This window comes from Gadus morhua, chromosome 23, assembly GCF_902167405.1.
Source record: "Gadus morhua chromosome 23, gadMor3.0, whole genome shotgun sequence".
Classification (NCBI taxonomy): Eukaryota; Metazoa; Chordata; class Actinopteri; order Gadiformes; family Gadidae; genus Gadus; species Gadus morhua.
The window spans coordinates 7053437-7070857 of NC_044070.1; the positions used below are offsets into that span (position 1 = coordinate 7053437).

Here is a 17421-nt window from a genome sequence, read left to right on the forward strand (position 1 = left end):
CGCGCGGACCCGTCTCCTCACCTATAATGTGGGGAACCAGGATACCGGTACAAGCGGCCGTATCCAAGGGCTCGTGCAACGAGTCTCTGATCCGTCCATGAGGCTCCAAGGGACGCCGCTTCTTAGAAGCAGGTGAACCAGAGGCCATGTGAACACGCCGTCCGACCGCCACCCTACAGCCACCGGGCTGAGAGGGGGAAAGAGGCAACATGGAGGAGCCCACAAGCGTAGGACGCAGGTGGCCTGAGGAATATCGCTCTTTAGGTACCATGTACTGCCGTTCGGCCGAACGGTCTTTACTTTTTTCTTTAATAGGGAAAGAAAAAGTAGGAGCAAGCGTCCGGAACTTCCCGGTCCGTGGCGCTGCTGCTCTCCCTGTGCGCGGCGGCTGCAGCTGCTGCTGCTGCTGCACTGGGACTGGAGTCGGAGGCGGCCCCCTGGAACGCTGGGACCGGCCTAGACCCCGCTTCCTCCCAGCTTACTGGCGGGAGGAGCCCGTGAGAATCGCCCCGAACCGGGAACGATTCTCACGGACTGACTGCTGGTGCGCGAGCACCTCGGAGAACCTGGGACCAAATAGGCCATCCGGCGCTAGTGGACCCTGGACGAGGCTGGCCCGCTCTCGTTCCGGCACCGCAGTGTGGGAGAGCCATATGACCCTTTGAATCATGGTAGCCCACGCCATATGCTGGCCGGCCGAAACGGCTATCGGCTGGCATAGCTGGAGGATGGCGCTGGAAAAGCGGGAAACCGCCAGCCATCTCGCGGCTTCCTCCGGGCCGTAGGTCTCCCTGTCAGCCGACAAGGAGACCATGGCAGAGGAGAGCAGGGCGATGTTGTTGACCGCCGCCACGGATTGAGAGGCACAAACGAACACCCTGTCCGTTAGGCCGACAATCTGCTTCTGGAGGCGGTCGGGGGGGCAGCGGCTTTTCGTTAGGGAGCCATCCGGCGCCCGGACAGAGAAGCGCTGCCAGGGGAGGCTCCAGGCGAGGGATCCCCCTCGCCTGAGTATCGGCCCACCCCTCCACGTTAGTTGAATCCGTGTAGGATCTTACCGGAGCCTTCAGGGTCGAAGGGTCCTCACCTGCAGCAATAAACAAGTGCTGCAAAGGCGAGAACAAGGGGCACTGGGTAACCCGCCGGGAAAAAGATGGGGTGCGAAAGCACTCGCCCTGCATATCGTCAGATACGGGGGCGAGAGACGGGGCCGGCATGGGAATCCCTTTGATGGCCGCCGCCTCACCCATGATCTCCCGGAAGAGATCGGCCATCCGGCACGGACCCTCGTGTTGTATGACGGTGGCGGTTGTAACCCGAGAGCGGGAAAAAACGGACGCCGAGTCGCCGAAGACGTCGTCCAGGGAGGCGTCGATGATGCCATCGTCGACGTCAGGGCCGGCCCTGAACAGGTCGATGGCATCAGCCAGTTCCACCGCAGGGGAAAAGAAGAGATGCCTGGAGAGGATCCACTCTTCAGGCAGCTCCCGGCAGGCGACACAGGAGACGGGGGCCGCCATAGCAGCCGCGGCGTGGTCGGCGCCGAGGCACCGAAAGCACGCCAAGTGCCCGTCACCCGGTGCCAGGGAGGCGGGACAGGAGGCGCATAGGAGTCCTGAAAAGGACCTAGCTCCAGGAGCGCTCTCAGGTGGCCCTGAAAAGGGCCGTTTGTCCGCGGCCTCACCCGAGCCGCTGCCACCGGCTTGGGAGATCCGTGTTGAAGTTCTCATCTTCTTAATAGTAGTTCTCAATTTCTCGCTGATAAGCACAAGTGCTGAAAGAAAAGGGAGGATGAGTGACGGTATACACCGCGTTATATAGACACGATACCGTGGGAAATGTGTGCGGTGCCCACGCTGATAGGTGCATAGTTTGAATTATCAGCGCGCGAGCGCGCGCACGGGACAAGCCCATAAGGCGAAGCCTAGACGGCGAAGCCTACATGAAATAGAACGGTTGTTATCACTTCACTGGTGAACAAAGGGTGTGATGTTCTCTCTAGAGCAGTGATGAACCACATCCTGGCAATAACATGAGGTATGCCACACACTAACAGGCTTGACTAAAGATGAAACTATGACACACTATGGTGTGTGTGTGTGTGTGTGTGTGCGTGTGTGCATGCGTGCGTGTATGAGAGAAGATGTCAAAGATAACAACATAGCAGAAGATAAAACATGAAGGAACTTTGTACCGTTTATTGTGGTCTAAAAGTTGATCACACGTTTCAGGCTCAGTTATTAATAGGCTTCAGGTTAACGGCTGCGTGCAGAGAATTTTTTTGGGGGGTTTTGTAACTGGACAAAAGTGCATGATGAACTGAAACCACACCAGCTTCACCTGCTTCCGTAAGAGGTTGTATTTTCTTGACTTTTAATGCTAAACAAACGTTATTCATAGAGGGATATATAGTAATGAAAATATGCAAAAAAACAATGTTTGTTTGTTTGTTGTTTAAAACTGATGTATTTCTCCTTGTATGAATTTTTAATTGTATCTTTTAATCCCAGGTGTGTTTAAATATCTCCACAGAACAACTGAGTGAGAGAGGAGAGGACTCACTATGCATTTAAGATCAGCAGCAGGAGGATTTCTAGCTTTCCTTCTGTCAGTACCAGGTTGGTTCAATTACATTGAGAACATTTAGTTGAACTATTTCAATAACATGACAACCAAGCACCTGGAACGAGGAGATGAAACATGCTGTGTGGAACCATAGCATGTTGAAGATAGTATATTAGAAAATACAATAGTAATGAACCACCCTCTAGACCAGGGGTCGGCAACCCTAGGCATGCGTGCCACCACTGGCACAGGGCAGCATAATCATTGGCACACAAAAAAAATACTTATTTTTTATTTTTATTTTATTACTATTATTAAAAGAATTAAGATATTCATGTGGATGGTTCCAACATTGTCATATATTCTCGTTTTTTGCATTTCTCACAGTGCAAATATGTTTTTGAATGTTTCTGAAAATGGTGTTTTAAGATGGGACACATATATTTATAATTTGTAAGCCCATGTTGCAAATATAACAACCAAAAAAACATTTTAAATGTTGATGAATGATTGTGGACTTTATGGAAATAGTACAATTCCAGGTCTTCTGGAAATGTTTTTGGTCGCTGTGCCATAATTCAGCTTAATTTTTAATATATTGTTGCTTAAAGCACACTCATTAACGAGAAAATGTCAAACTGGCCCTGCATGTTGAAAAGGTTGCTGACCCCTGCTCTAGACTGTTGTGTTTGGTTAAACAGACCACTAGAATAGAGAACGTTCCACTTTATATATTTAGTTATGGTTAATTTGTCATTGGAAAAAATACCACTTCAACTGTACTGATTTTAAGTGAATTATTTGACAGAATATGCAGTATATTTGCATTTGAGGTTTGTTGTGCATTTCCTGGTTGCTAGGCAAACCGGAACTAATACAGGTTAATTTAGTTACTTTTAGACTTTTTGGAAAACATATTTTGAAAGCTATACTGTTACCACAGTGCAATTCATATATAAATTAGGATTTAGAGATGGCATGTCAATCTTCTGCTAGACACTGCATGCCATCTCCTTGATTACAAAGCTGATAGTCATATTGCCACATAAGAAGCACATAGTCTTTTTTTGTGGCAATATGACTATCAGCTTTCTCTGTGCTATTATTTCTCCTAACCAGATGGACCTAGACTGAAAATTATTTCATAATATTAATCTCTAGAATCAGATGCATCTATAAAACCCAGGGTCTTATGCCCTGAAAATGTTTACTTTTCCCGAAATTTCATTTTAAAGCCAAACACGATAAAAAGATTTCATATTAAAGCCAAACACGATAAAAAGATTCACAGGCTACAAAAATAATCAAAAAGTCACCAAAATCACCACATAAGATCTTTAGACCAAGCCTCAAACAAACATCGAACAGAATTTGTTTTATTCTGTTCCATTTGAGAAATATTGGCCAATAAAGTTGGAGCAGTTAGCCCATTTTTCTTATATGACCATTTTGTTATTGTATAAAAAACGTATGACTATTATTAGGTGGCTACCAATACCCCCCACTACCCATAAACCCAAATTGTGGTACTGCTTCCAAAGGTGGCTCTATTAAAAAAAATTATGAACTAGCCTTATTTCTCCTTACTAGATTGACCTGGACTCAAAATTCTTTCATCATATTAATCTCTAAAATCAGATGCATCTTTTTCACCTTGGTCGTCTGCTCTAAAAAAATTTACTATTCCCACAATTTCATAGAAAAGCCAAACCTTCAGTCTCAACCCATTTTCCCTATATGAAGATTTTGTTTTTGTATATCTACCATACGGCTATCATTAGGTGGATACAATTAACAGTGCACATTTTCAGATCTGTACTATTTTAAGAAAGCCCTTAATTCTCTTGATTAATGTGTGCTTGGAGTTTACTTGATGTTGTTTGCTTATTAATCAACATTTTCACCATGTGAATGAGGCTTCACGCAGTTCAGCAATGTCAGTGGCTCAACGGGATAATGCCTTGTACTGGTGATCCTGAGGTTGAGAGTTCGACTCCTGATTAGAGTATTATGAACAAGCTGAACATGACATTCTGTCATTGCCACTCATTTAAGAAACACAACATTGAACAGCACCTGAAATCCATCAGACAATCAACATTCCGGCTCATTAGTTTCCAATAATCTGACTGACAGGACACAGTATGGCATTAAGGGGAACTTCTTCGTTAGCCATTTTCCCTTCATAATTAACTATGTCAATTTTTATATTTCGTCCGTTAGTGTTCTTGACTACAAAGGTTTAATTTCTCAAAAATGTCAACGATTTTTCAGGTATATGCTTTTAAGAAAGCCCTTAATTCACTTGAGAAATGTGTGCTTAGAGTTTTTGGGTGTTGTATGCTTATCAATGGCCATTTTGACCGTGTGAATGAGGCTGCAGTTCAGATTTATCAGTGGCTTAATGGGATAATGCCTTGTACAGGTGATCCTTAGGTAGAGAGTTCGAATCTTATTATTATATTATGCTGAACATAACATTTGACCATTGCTTTGCAGCTCAACTGAAAGCCGAGGCACAGTATTGCATTTAGTGGAACATCTTTCCTTCGTAATTATATGTCATAGTTATAAATCTTCTTGACTTCGTGTGTTCTTGACTTTTAATCTTGCTCGGACCCCGTTAATCACCGCTTGCGGTTATATTTCTCATTGAGATGTGTTTGTTTTTTCACAGTGCTTCAGGGTAATGGTGACTGGAGAGTTACTTACTCATCTAGTAATGTCTGTGCTTTAAGAGGAGCAACGGTTTACCTCAGCTGCACTTATGAATACCCTGACAACGTACAGTACCGCCCGACAACAGTCAGAACACTGTGGTTTACTAAAGGGGACAACTATCAGCCAGTTGATCTGGAACACGATGCAGACTATACAGGTCGTGTTGATTCCAGCTGTGGACTGGTCAAATGTACCGGGTCAAGATGCCATGGAACATGTACGCTGAGAATCAGAGACCTGAGACAGAGTGACTCTGCTGTCTACAAGGTTAGGTTCACAACAAACCAACCAGGTGGGAAATATACTGGTGACCTTGGAGTGAAGTTATCTGTAAAAGGTAAACTTAGATTACCAATGAGTGCATTGTGTGTGTGGTTGTGAATGTGTGTGTGTCTGTTTGTGTATTTTGTTGACTATAAAATAATTTTGCATAATTTGTTCTCACATCCAGATCTCCAGGTGAAGGTGTCCTTTCCTTACCCTACCATTCTTACCTTGGCAGAACTGGAGTGTCACAGTATATGTGGTCTAGCTGGTGACCCTCCCTACATCTGGTTCAGGAATGGACTGTATGTAGGACAGGGAGTGAACTACAGGGCCAACATTCTGTCTGGAAACAGCTATTTGTGTGCTGTTGAAGGATACGAACATCTCCGATCAACTTCATTGTGTAAGTCCACTCCACAGTGCACACTGACATGATGCCAGATCTAATGGACCTGAACTTCACATTACTATGAACAACTAGTGCAGAGCCCGTTCAAAATGTGCCCTGTTCAGAACGGGCGTATGCTTGGCCTTCGGTATTGCGGCCTGCAGCTTTCTTGTCGAATCGAAACAGCACTTCCTGTGTTCAAAGTAATATGCCCGCCAGGAGGAAGTCGATCGAACGAACAGTGTTCGAGAAAACTGAAGGACATGCAGATATACAGAGAATGTTCTAATGATTGTTAGACTAAAAGAACAGTTAATATCCAGAATACAAGTACAGTGACATCCCTGAAGCCCTGCCCCACTGCTGCCCAGCTTAGTTCAAAGTCTGTTCATATTGAACGTCCCTTGTGTCCAAATAAGTCAACACTGCATTAGATCAGATGAACAGTCCTAGAGATATACAGAGGACATACATACATACATACATACATACATACATACATACATACATACATACATACATACATACATACATACATACATACATACATACATACATACATACATAGCCCAAATATGTTCCTCACTTTATCTGCATTTTTTCTGCTGGCATTTTATATAATAATGAAATCAAATTATTAACAGACGCTCCAAAGACCCCCTCAGTGACCGTGAGTCCCTCTGGTGAAATAGAGGAGGGCCGTTCAGTGACTCTGAGCTGCAGCAGTGAGGCCAACCCAGCAGCTACCTACACCTGGTTCAAGGTTATTACAGATTATTCCTCCAGAGAGTTGATGCAGGGACCACAGCTCCACTTTGGAAGCATCCTGTCTTCAGACTCTGGACAATACTATTGTCTAGTTCAGACTGAGCTAAGGACAAAATCTGAGTCAATCTATGTTACTGTAAAATGTGAGTAAAACACATATTTTGCATCATATTACAGATGATATAAAATAAATATATGAATCTTGTCCACATCAGTAAATACATCATGCAAAACCAAAAAGCTTCTTTGTGATTTTTATTATCAATAATACGGTCATGAATATAATATATGTTTCTCTGTGTCTCCAGATGGGCCTAAACAAACATCTGTGTTATCGAGTCCCTCTGGTCAGATAGTGGAGGGCAGTTCAGTGACTCTGAGCTGCAGCAGTGATGCCAACCCAGCAGCTGAGTACACCTGGTTCAAGAACAACCAACCTCTGCTCTGGGGACCAAGTCAACGTCATACCTTCCCCTCAGTCCGCCCTGAAGACAGAGGAACGTACCACTGTCAGGCAGAGAACAAATATGGACATCTGAGCTCTAACTCGCTATTTTTAGATGTCCAGTGTGAGTTGAAAATCTAATGTCTGTAAACATATTTTCTATATCTGGTCTTTAAAATGTAGAGCGGGTATTCATGTATTATTGCATGCCTGTAATGACTTGCTTATCATCCTGGTATTGCGGTGGCTGCTAAACAAGATTTCATAACTTCAGGATGGATATTGTTATTTTGTGTTCCCAACAGACGCTCCAAAGACCCCCTCACGGACCATGAGTCCCTCTGGTGAAATAGAGGAGGGCAGTTCAGTGACTCTGAGCTGCAGCAGTGATGCCAACCCAGCAGCTAACTACACCTGGTTCAGGGAACATGAAGACTCAGTGAAAGGATCAAGACAGAACTACACCATCACTAATATCACATCTGTGCTCGGAGGAAACTATTTCTGCCAAGCTCATAATGCAATCGGACTTCATAGTTCCCCCTTTTTGTTAATTACAGGTAATTGGTAATTTGAAAGACACACACACCTTCCACACAGTCACTGGCACCCAGTTTAACATTGGCCTATTTATGTTGCAGTTTGTGTTCAGTGTTTGAAAGTGGTGACATCATCATCATGGACAACAACAGTAGCAGTGAGAACCATCGTTGTCTTCCTGGCCACCGTACTCCTTCTCGTCTTCCTCTGGATGAGGTGAGATATTCTCTATCTTTATCGTTTCACATTCCTTCTCTCTCCTGTGACTTCATCATCTCTCTCTCGCTTCTCCAGAAGAAAGAGGGCCGCCAGAAAGGCATGTGGACAGGGAGGAAGGCCAGATACCGTGGAGGAGGTGAGACACAGGAAGCCATTTATTACTAACCCATCCTTTACTAAGACACACAGTGGAAATTGCCTGAGGCCACAACACAAGACCACACAAGAGACTTCTAGTTTTTTTCTAAGAAAGTGTCCTTTTCTGTTTCTCTAGACCTGTGGTCAGGAGAGACTGTACATCACAGTGTCTGTGTTTTCATAAAAAAAGTCATGACATTTAACTGCCTGAAACAAAGCCCATTTTAGTAGATGTGTACTATAGACCTCCCAAACAGCGTTATTTTAAAAGTGTAAAGAGACTGATGCTGCAGTCATAATGATTTTTTTGAAAGAGTGTGTTTCTTACTGGTCAAGCCTAATGTTTTTACCAGGAAGAGTGTATCTTACTTGGCGATCATAAGGTTTCAAACAAATGTGAAAAACTTTGCAAGATTATGATCAGTACGGAACCTTAGAAATCAGCCAATATTTAAAACTAAGCTTGCTTTCATAAAGATGCAGTTAATCAACATTTGTATCAGCCCCGGAGACTATGCAAAGTGTTAAGGCAAATGAGCTTCAATTTGATCTACTAAATTAAAGATAAAATTGATATTTGTCAGTTCAAACACAGATGGTATTTCAGCATTATGAAGTTGGCTTATCACTTCAACACTTCCTGCCTTGTTTTTGTCTCAGAGTTTCCTTTTAGCTCTGGATATAATGGTCACTATTATTGAAAGTTTTGAACATGACAGCAAGTCAGCTCAGACTATATGTCCACAGTCTGGTTCAGGAAGGCACATTACACTGACCTTGTTTATAATGATATAATGATGGGAGGCAACAGAGGCAGTTACACTGGAGTGGTCCTGTTAGATCTACCCAAGGCTTTTGATACAGTAGACAATGCAACTTTGTTCATTTACTTAAAATGTTCAGGCCAAAGGGATAAATCAAGAGAGTGGTTATAAGGGTATTTGACGTATATATGATTATGGGTCAGGTCAGAGAGATGGTATAAGGGGCCAGTGAGTTGACTTGTGGGGTCCCCCAGGGATAAATCCTTGGTCCTCTTTTATATTTGATTCATGTCAATGATATGATAGGGCAGTTGAGCGCAAGTTGCTTCTTTATGCAGAAGCCTTGCTGGTAAGAGTTAAGGATTCAGGGCACATCAGAGAAGGAACTGGCCTCTGTCAGAAATAGACAAAAAGTTGACTCCACATCTGGGTAAAACAGAATCCATTTTGTCAAAGAAATTTGTAAGAATAAGTTACCGCTAAGTATCATATCCAAACCTAATGTCCCTTATCCACTGTACACGAAACAGAGCCCCAGCAGAGAGCTGGAAAAGACCATAACTTCAGTGGAATTCATGAACATAATCTTGGATTTAAGAGTCATGACTTGACAGAGTGATGTTTGTTCAAAGTGTGATTTCTAGGGTGAGATCCAGAGGAAAAAATGGAATCTGGTGAGACTTCTGTAGGTGAGCAGAATGAGGAGCTTGATCTGTCAAATTATTGATGTTTAATCTTGTTTTAAAGAAGCAAATGAAGATGTTGTTGAAAGACAGTTTTTTTTTAATATATCCACAGTTGGAGCAAACTTTTTAGGAATGACTTGAAGTGAGGCAGTAAAGAGCCGGCAAGGTGGGACCTCTAGTCACCAACAAGGGTCTCTAGATAATAATAATAATAATACATTTAATTTAGAGGCGCCTTTCAAGACACCCAAGGTCACCTTACAGAGCATATAGTCATCATAACTGGTTTAAAAAACAAGACGTTGTGGAAAAAAAAAATATATATAAATAAGTAAATATAATAAATAAAAAAATAAAACAAAAACAAGACAAAACAAAACAAACAAACAATCAAAACAGTGATCAGTTAGACGTTGTGTGCGAGTTTGAACAGGTGAGTTTTGAGTTGTGACATGAAGGTTGTAATGGTGTCTGACTGTTTTATGTGTGGGGGGAGGGAGTTCCAGAGCCTGGGTGCTGAACAGCTGAATGACCGGGCACCCATTGTAGTGAGTCGTGATGTGGGGATAAATAGTAGTCCAGCAGAGGTTGAGCGGAGGGAGCGGGAGGGAGTGTATTCTTGGAGAAGGTCGCAGAGGTAACTGGGGGCTAGGTTGTGGAGAGCTTTGTAGGTGAGGAGTAGGGTTTTGTATTGGATGCGGTAGTGTACTGGGAGCCAGTGAAGTTGGATGAGGACAGGGGTGATGTGGTCAGATGATTTGGTGCGGGTGATGATCCGGGCGGCTGAGTTCTGAATGATCTGCAGTCTGTTGATGAGTTTGGTGGGGAGTCCGGTGAGGAGGGCGTTGCAGTAGTCTATGCGTGATGTGACAAATGAGTGAACTAGGATTTCTAGGATTTCAAATATCAAGATGACCGTCTTCAGGAATTGTAAAGTGTTTTCTAAATGTACTCCTCACTCTCCATCAGCTACTTCATGTTCCTGTCTATGAAAACATCTCAGCTCTGACCAATCGCTTGGCTCATGCAGCACAGAGAGAACCAATAGAAGAGCAGGATGGCCGTCACTGTGCCATCGTCCACACCTCTCACTCAGAGAACCAGGAAGTGACTCGCTGGTTGGCTGGCTCCCGTGTCCAATCAGATCAGACAGATGAGGTCCTTTACTCAAGGCAATCAACTCAAGGCAATCAACCCAATAGATCTGCTTTACAGGGAGACTTGACTTCATATCTCCTCTGTCTTCTTTCAGGGACCAGGACCAGACCGAGATGGGAGGTGGGAGTTGTAAGCAACGTCAAATCAACACCCCAGAGTGTGAACCAGTAGCCCCAGCAGGATTTAAACAATGGGACTGAGTAAAGTGTCTCATTTATTCGATTTGAGATCATCTAAAGGTGCTTGCACACCGCCTCGCTGCCGGAGGGTTCAGTGCGGCGGTGTGAAGGGCCAGGCGTTTTCCATAGCGGCTGCTACTGCTGCTGCTGCAGCTGCTGCCGCCTGGCGTCTGCCGCCGAACGTTTCAACAAGGGGAAAGCTGAGCGGTAGGGCAAAATCTGTGCGTGTTCACGTGGGCGGCAACCGTTTCCTGGTTTTCAGCCGCTTTTGTAACCGCCTCCCCTCTGCCGCCCTTCCCTCATTGAAATGAATGGAGGCGGTGAGTAGCCGCGCGGCGGTGTGACAGCAGCTTTAGGGAGAAGATGATCCTGTTATGGCTTTCGTTGGAGCAAGCTGCACAGAAGTTTGCAGTCCAGGCCAGTGGAGCCGCTCATGCTCAAAGATTTGTCTCGCAAAGCTCTATCCCAAAGGTTCAAAGGGCATGCCCATCAAAGCCTATGTAATCATGAATTACCAGAGCAATCGCTCATTAGCAAGACCAGAGTTCTTCAGGCTGTTCAGTGTGAAGAGCAAACCATTCCCGTACTATCTCAGAACTTGCTCTGGCATCATAGAAACATCCGGCAAGAGGGCAGAAGGATTTGAAATCGAGTCACTGGACGGCACAGTTCTCATTTCACTCCCACCACTCATTGAGTGTCATGAGATCCCGAATAATCGGTCCGAGATTCCAACACCTAACGCTGTTCTTCATCAGCCTCATCTCCATCACATTGCCGAGCCATAGGCTACAGTGCCACCCCATGGTAGATATAGGGACCTGCCTCTGTAGTCATAGACTATAGCTCTAAATCTCTGTTATCAATTTGTCATACCTGTTTAGGTGGCTAGGCTAACTACCGTCACCGGAGCAAGTCCGGCTGTTTTCAAAAGCATCTGTCATTTCAAAAGCAACAACAAGCAGATCGCACATATCCTAACAACAGAACTGACAAGAGAAACTTATAACTTATAACACATGTCTACATTAAGTTGGGTTTAGGTATGCAATAATAAACAGACAAAAAATAAAATGTTCATCACTTCACTTCACAACATTTTTTGTAAAAGAATAAACCATTAGAATTGTGCTGTACCACACCCTGGGGACAGTAACCCTATGAGAGGTAAGACTCAAGTTACCAGACTAGACCTAAGAGGAAACTATGAAACACTATGGTGCACGTAGTACAACCACAAACATGTTGTTGAATGTTCTAGTCACAGTAGTTTCCAGGCATTAACTTGTATGTTCATGCAACATCTGACGCTTCTGAAGAAGACTGCAGGAAGTGGTCGAAACATGTCAGGTACAAACAAATAATTACTAGTCTGTTTGCATGAACGTACAAGTATATATATTAAGTTAGACTAAATGGACTTTTTTTACTTAGTTCCCAGGCATTATGTTAATTCTGATGCCTTTTCTTTGTTTGTTCTTTCCATTTATTTGGCTCAGTTTACTGCATGATGAACTAGAATCGATTAGCTTCCTCCTCAAATTTCTAAACAATAGAGTCTGAGCTGATTACCCCTCAACTGTACATAATAAATCTATTATCTATACTATAGATAATAGACAGTTGTTGGTGTAGAGTCTACACCAACGACTGCAGAAGCACAAACACAGACATTACATGCATCAAGTATTCTTTATATTGACAATACCAACTCATCAGATGAGTTAGAGTCTGAGCTGGCCACCAGACTGGTGCAGGCGGAACTGCCTTGATCTCAACATCACCAAAACAAAATAACTAATAATAGACTTCCGTAAGGCCCCCTCTCCCTTCCCTTCGTCATAACTATCAAACCAAACATCCTTCACATTTAGCGTGCAAACCTTATGAAAGTAAAATGCACATTTCTCGCTAAAAATGTTTACATAAACACTTTTAATGGCGTTTCTATGTTACTATTTCAACCCAGAATAAAGAATAAGATGTCCGCCATGTGCTTCTGTGCAAGCGTCACGCGTAGGCGGGTTGAACCATTTTTGTGACACACAATGATCAAGCGTTACGCACGTGACGCGTTCAGTGTGGCCGTACCTTTAGTCTTTAATCTTTTTTTGTTCTTTATTTATTTATCCCCTCTCCTGGAACCGTCACCTTAACGTGGTGGAGAGGTTTGCGTGTCCCTGTGAACCTGAGGGCTGTGTTGTCTGGAGCCTTGTGCTCCTGGTAGGGTCTCTCATGGCAGAGTGGTCTCAGGTGAGGGGCCAGACTAAGAATGGCTCAAAAATCCTCAATGAATAACGTAAGAAGAGGAGATGTGACCCGGCCTGGAGGAAGCCCGGGGCCCCCGTCTGGAGCCTGGCCCAGACGGAGGGCTCGATGGCGAGCCCCTGGTGGCCGGGTTTGCCACGGAGCCCGGTCGGGCACAGCCCGGTCGGGCACAGCCCGAACAAACTACGTGGCACCTCCCCTCTCTTCATCCCATGGGCCCACCACCTGTGGGAAGACCCGTTGGGGTCGGGTGCGCAGCCACATGGGTGGCAGCGAAGGTCAGGGGTCACGACGGACCAGACCCGGGCGGCAGAAGCTGGCTCTGGGGACGTGGAACGTCACCTCGCTGTGGGGAAAGGAACCGGAGCTTGTGAGGGAGGTGGAGCGCTATCAGTTAGATCTGGTGGGGCTTACCTCCACGCACAGTCTCAGCTCTGGTACCGTACTCCTGGATAAGGGTTGGACTCTATTCTTCTCCGGAGTTGCCAAGGGCGTGAGGCGCCGGGCGGGTGTGGGGATACTCATAAATCCCCGGCTGAGCGCTGCGGTGTTGGAGTTTACCCCGGTAGACGAGAGGGTCGCCTCCCTGCGCCTAAGGGTTGTAGGGGGGAAAACTCTGACTGTTGTTTGTGCGTATGCACCAAACAGCAGCTCAGAGTACTCGGCCTTCTTGGAGACCCTGAATGGAGTCCTGTATGGGGCTCCAGTAGGGGACTCCGTAGTTCTGCTGGGTGACTTCAACGCCCACGTGGGCAACGATGGAGACACCTGGAGAGGCGTGGTGGGGAGGAACGGCCTCCCTGATCTAAACCCGAGCGGTCGTTTGTTATTGGACTTCTGTGCTAGTCATGGATTATCCATAACAAACACCATGTTCGAACATAAGGGTGCTCATAAGTGTACCTGGTACCAGAGTACCCTAGGCCGAAGATCAATGATCGATTTTGTGATTGTGTCATCTGATCTGAGGCCGCATGTTTTGGACACTAGGGTAAAGAGAGGGGCGGAACTGTCAACCGACCACCATCTGGTTGTGAGTTGGATCAGGGAATGGGGGAAATTTCCGGATAGACCTGGTAAGCCCAAACGAGTAGTGCGGGTGAAATGGGAACGTCTGGAGGAGGCCCCCGTCCTAGGAATCCTCAACTCACACCTCCGGCAGAGTTTTTCTGGCATTCCTGTGGAGGTTGGGGGCATTGAGCCGGAGTGGGCGTTGTTCAAAGCCTCCATTGCTGAAGCTGCGGTGGCTAGCTGTGGCCTCAGGGTCTTAGGCTCCTCAAGGGGCGGTAACCCTCGGACACCGTGGTGGACACCGGTGGTCAGGGAAGCCGTCCGATTGAAGAAGGAGGCCTTCCGGGATATGATATCCTGGAGGACTCCTGACTCGGTTGCAGGGTACCGACAGGCCCGAAGGGCTGCAGCTGCTGCCGTGTCGGAGGCTAAGCAGCGGGTGTGGGAGAAGTTCGGAGAGGCCATGGAGAAGGACTTTCGGTCGGCACCAAAGTGTTTCTGGAAGACTATCCGGCACCTCAGGAGGGGGAAATGGGGAACCATACAAGCTGTGTACAGTAAGGATGGGACTCTGTAGACCTCAACTGAGGAGGTCGTCGGACGTTGGAAGGAACACTTTGAGGAACTCCTGAATCCGAATAACATGCCCTTTATGTTGGAGGCAGAGCTCGAGGTTGATGGTGTTTCGTCGTCAATTTCCCTGGTGGAGGTCACTGAGGTAGTCAAACATCTCCGCAGTGGCAAAGCCCCAGGGATTGATGAGATCCAGCCAGAAATGCTAAAGGCTCTGGGTGTTGAGGGGCTGTCATGGTTGACACGCCTATTCAACATCGCGTGGGAGTCAGGTACAGTGCCAAAGGAGTGGCAAACCGGGGTGGTGGTTCCCCTGTTCAAAAAGGGGGACCAGAGAGTGTGTGCCAATTACCGGGGCATCACACTTCTCAGCCTCCCTGGTAAAGTCTACTCCAAGGTGCTGGAAAGGAGGGTTCGGCCGATTGTCGAACCTCAGATTGAAGAGGAACAATGCGGTTTTCGCCCCGGACGTGGAACTACGGACCAGCTCTTTACTCTCACAAGGATCCTGGAGGGGGCCTGGGAGTATGCCCATCCGGTCTACATGTGTTTTGTGGATCTGGAGAAGGCGTATGACCGGGTCCCCCGGGAGAAACTGTGGGAGGTGCTGCGGGAGTATGGGGTAAGGGGGTCTATCCTCAGGGCCATCCAATCCCTGTACTCCCAAAGCGAGAGCTGTGTTCGCGTCCTCGGCAGCCAGTCAGTTTCGTTCTCAGTGGGTGCTGGTCTCCGCCAGGGCTGCGCCTTGTCACCAATCCTGTTTGTGATATACATGGACAGGATATCGAGGCGTAGTCGTGCTGGGGAGGGGTTGCAGTTCGGTTGTCTGAGGATCTCGTCACTGCTTTTTGCAGATGATGTGGTCCTCATTGGATCATCGGCCTGTGACCTTCAGCACTCACTGGATCGGCTGGCGGCCGAGTGTGAAGCGGCTGGGATGAGGATCAGCACCGCTAAATCTGAGGCCATGACTCTTAGCAGGAAACCGATGGATTGCTTACTCCGGGTAGGAAATGAGTCCTTAGCCCAAGTGAAGGAGTTCAAGTACCTCGGGGTCTTGTTCGCGAGTGAGGGTACTATGGAGCGTGAGATTGGCCGGAGAATCGGAGCAGCGGGGGCGGTATTGCGTTCGCTTTACCGCACCGTTGTAACGAAAAGAGAGCTGAGCCGCAAGGCAAAGCTCTCGATCTACCGGTCGATCTTCGTTCCTATCCTCACCTATGGTCATGAGGGCTGGGTGATGACCGAAAGGACGAGATCGCGGGTACAAGCGGCCGAGATGAGTTTTCTCAGAAGGGTGGCTGGCGTCTCCCTTAGGGATAGGGTGAGAAGCTCAGCCATCCGTGAGGAACTTGGATTAGAGCCGCTGCTCCTTTACTTAGAAAGGAGTCAGCTGAGGTGGTTCGGGCATCTGGTAAGGATGCCCACTGGGCGCCTTCCTTGGGAGGTGTTTCAGGCACGTCCAGTGGGGAGGAGACCTCGGGAAAGACCCAGGACTAGGTGGAGAGATTATATCTCAACACTGGCCTGGGAACGCCTCGGGATCCCCCCGTCAGAGTTGGTCGATGTGGCCCGGGAAAGGGAAGTCTGGGGCCCCCTGCTTGAGCTGCTCCCCCCGCGACCCGACCCCGGATAAGCGGACGAAAATGAGATGAGATGAGATTTATTTATCCTCCACTATGGAGTTACTACTATTTATTCACTAGGCTTAGCAAGGATTTTTTTTATCTACCATGTCTAGTGTGGGCTGATGGTGTGTGTGTGTGTGCATGTGTTTGTTTATTGTGTGTACTGTTGAGTATGGATACACCCTGCTGCTCCTCCACATATATAGTTCCTAATGGAAAAATAAAGTTATATGAATTGAACCAGACTATACTAATGGGGAATATATGAAACACAATGGTATGTGTGTGTGTGTGCGTGTGTGTGTGTGTGTGTGTGTGTGTGTCTGTCTGTCTGTGTTTGTGTGTGCATATGTTAACCTGCCTGCCTGCGTGTGTGAGAGTAAGGAGAAGAAGGACAGAAGATTAACAAAAAGATAATAAAATAGCTGAAGATAAAATATAAGAAAAAAATATCGTTTTTCTACGATAGGCCCTGCAGTTCCCTTCTGTTCATTCTGCTGCGAATCAAGGAGGGAAGAGGAAGGAAGTCTGTCACTGTTGTTTGGTGTCTGTTCAGCTCACTGCATGAAATGGAACCACAGACTAGAAGTCAGACCAGCTTCCTCCTCTACAGTAACGCTTTACTGTTATTTATATTGTTATCTAATCAAATTCATAGAGTTTTCCCTCTATCAACTTTTTAATCGTGTTTTCGACCTGCAGATGTGTTTTATTTTGTGGACTCACTATGAATTTAACATCAGCAGCAAGAGAATTTCTAGCTTTCCTTCTGTCAGTACAAGGTTGGTTAATTTACATTGTGAACATTTACGTTGAAGATAGAATATTAGTATAGTTGGACTACTGCAATGCACTCCTCATTGGGATCCCTGGCAAGAGCATCCAGAGGCTCCAATACATTCAAAACAGTGCTGCCAGGGTCCTGATGAGGGTGCGCAAGCATGACCACACCACCCCCATCCTGAAATCACTGCACTGGCTCCCTGTCTCACTCAGAATTGAGTACAAGGTCTCCCTCCTCACCCACCAGTGCCTTCACGGACTTGCCCCCCTCTACCTTCAGGAACTCCTCACCCCGCCGACAAACTCACGTACACTCCGTT

General features: G+C 46.3%; 1 protein-coding gene across 17 annotated transcripts in view; it reads left to right on the forward strand.

Moving 5' to 3' along the window:
- The window catches only part of LOC115537376 (sialoadhesin-like), a 30071-nt gene extending 18145 nt beyond the window's left edge, over positions 1-11926 (forward strand). For 9 of the 17 annotated variants that reach the window (XM_030349269.1, XM_030349260.1, XM_030349264.1 and 6 more), the window contains 10 exons: positions 2511-2618; positions 5243-5623; positions 5738-5956; positions 6586-6852; positions 7018-7278; positions 7460-7714; positions 7796-7910; positions 7989-8049; positions 10471-10659; positions 10754-11926. In XM_030349269.1, coding sequence (XP_030205129.1) covers positions 2564-2618; positions 5243-5623; positions 5738-5956; positions 6586-6852; positions 7018-7278; positions 7460-7714; positions 7796-7910; positions 7989-8049; positions 10471-10659; positions 10754-10792 — 1842 coding nt within the window. In that variant the 5' untranslated portion in view covers positions 2511-2563 and the 3' untranslated portion in view covers positions 10793-11926. Of the gene's footprint in view, positions 1-1929; positions 2356-2510; positions 2619-5242; positions 5624-5737; positions 5957-6585; positions 6853-7017; positions 7279-7459; positions 7715-7795; positions 7911-7988; positions 8050-10470; positions 10660-10753 lie in introns of those variants that run through there. The other 8 variants (XM_030349262.1, XM_030349259.1, XM_030349270.1 and 5 more) reach the window with 7 other exon arrangements.
- Positions 11927-17421: the final 5495 nt, after the last annotated feature.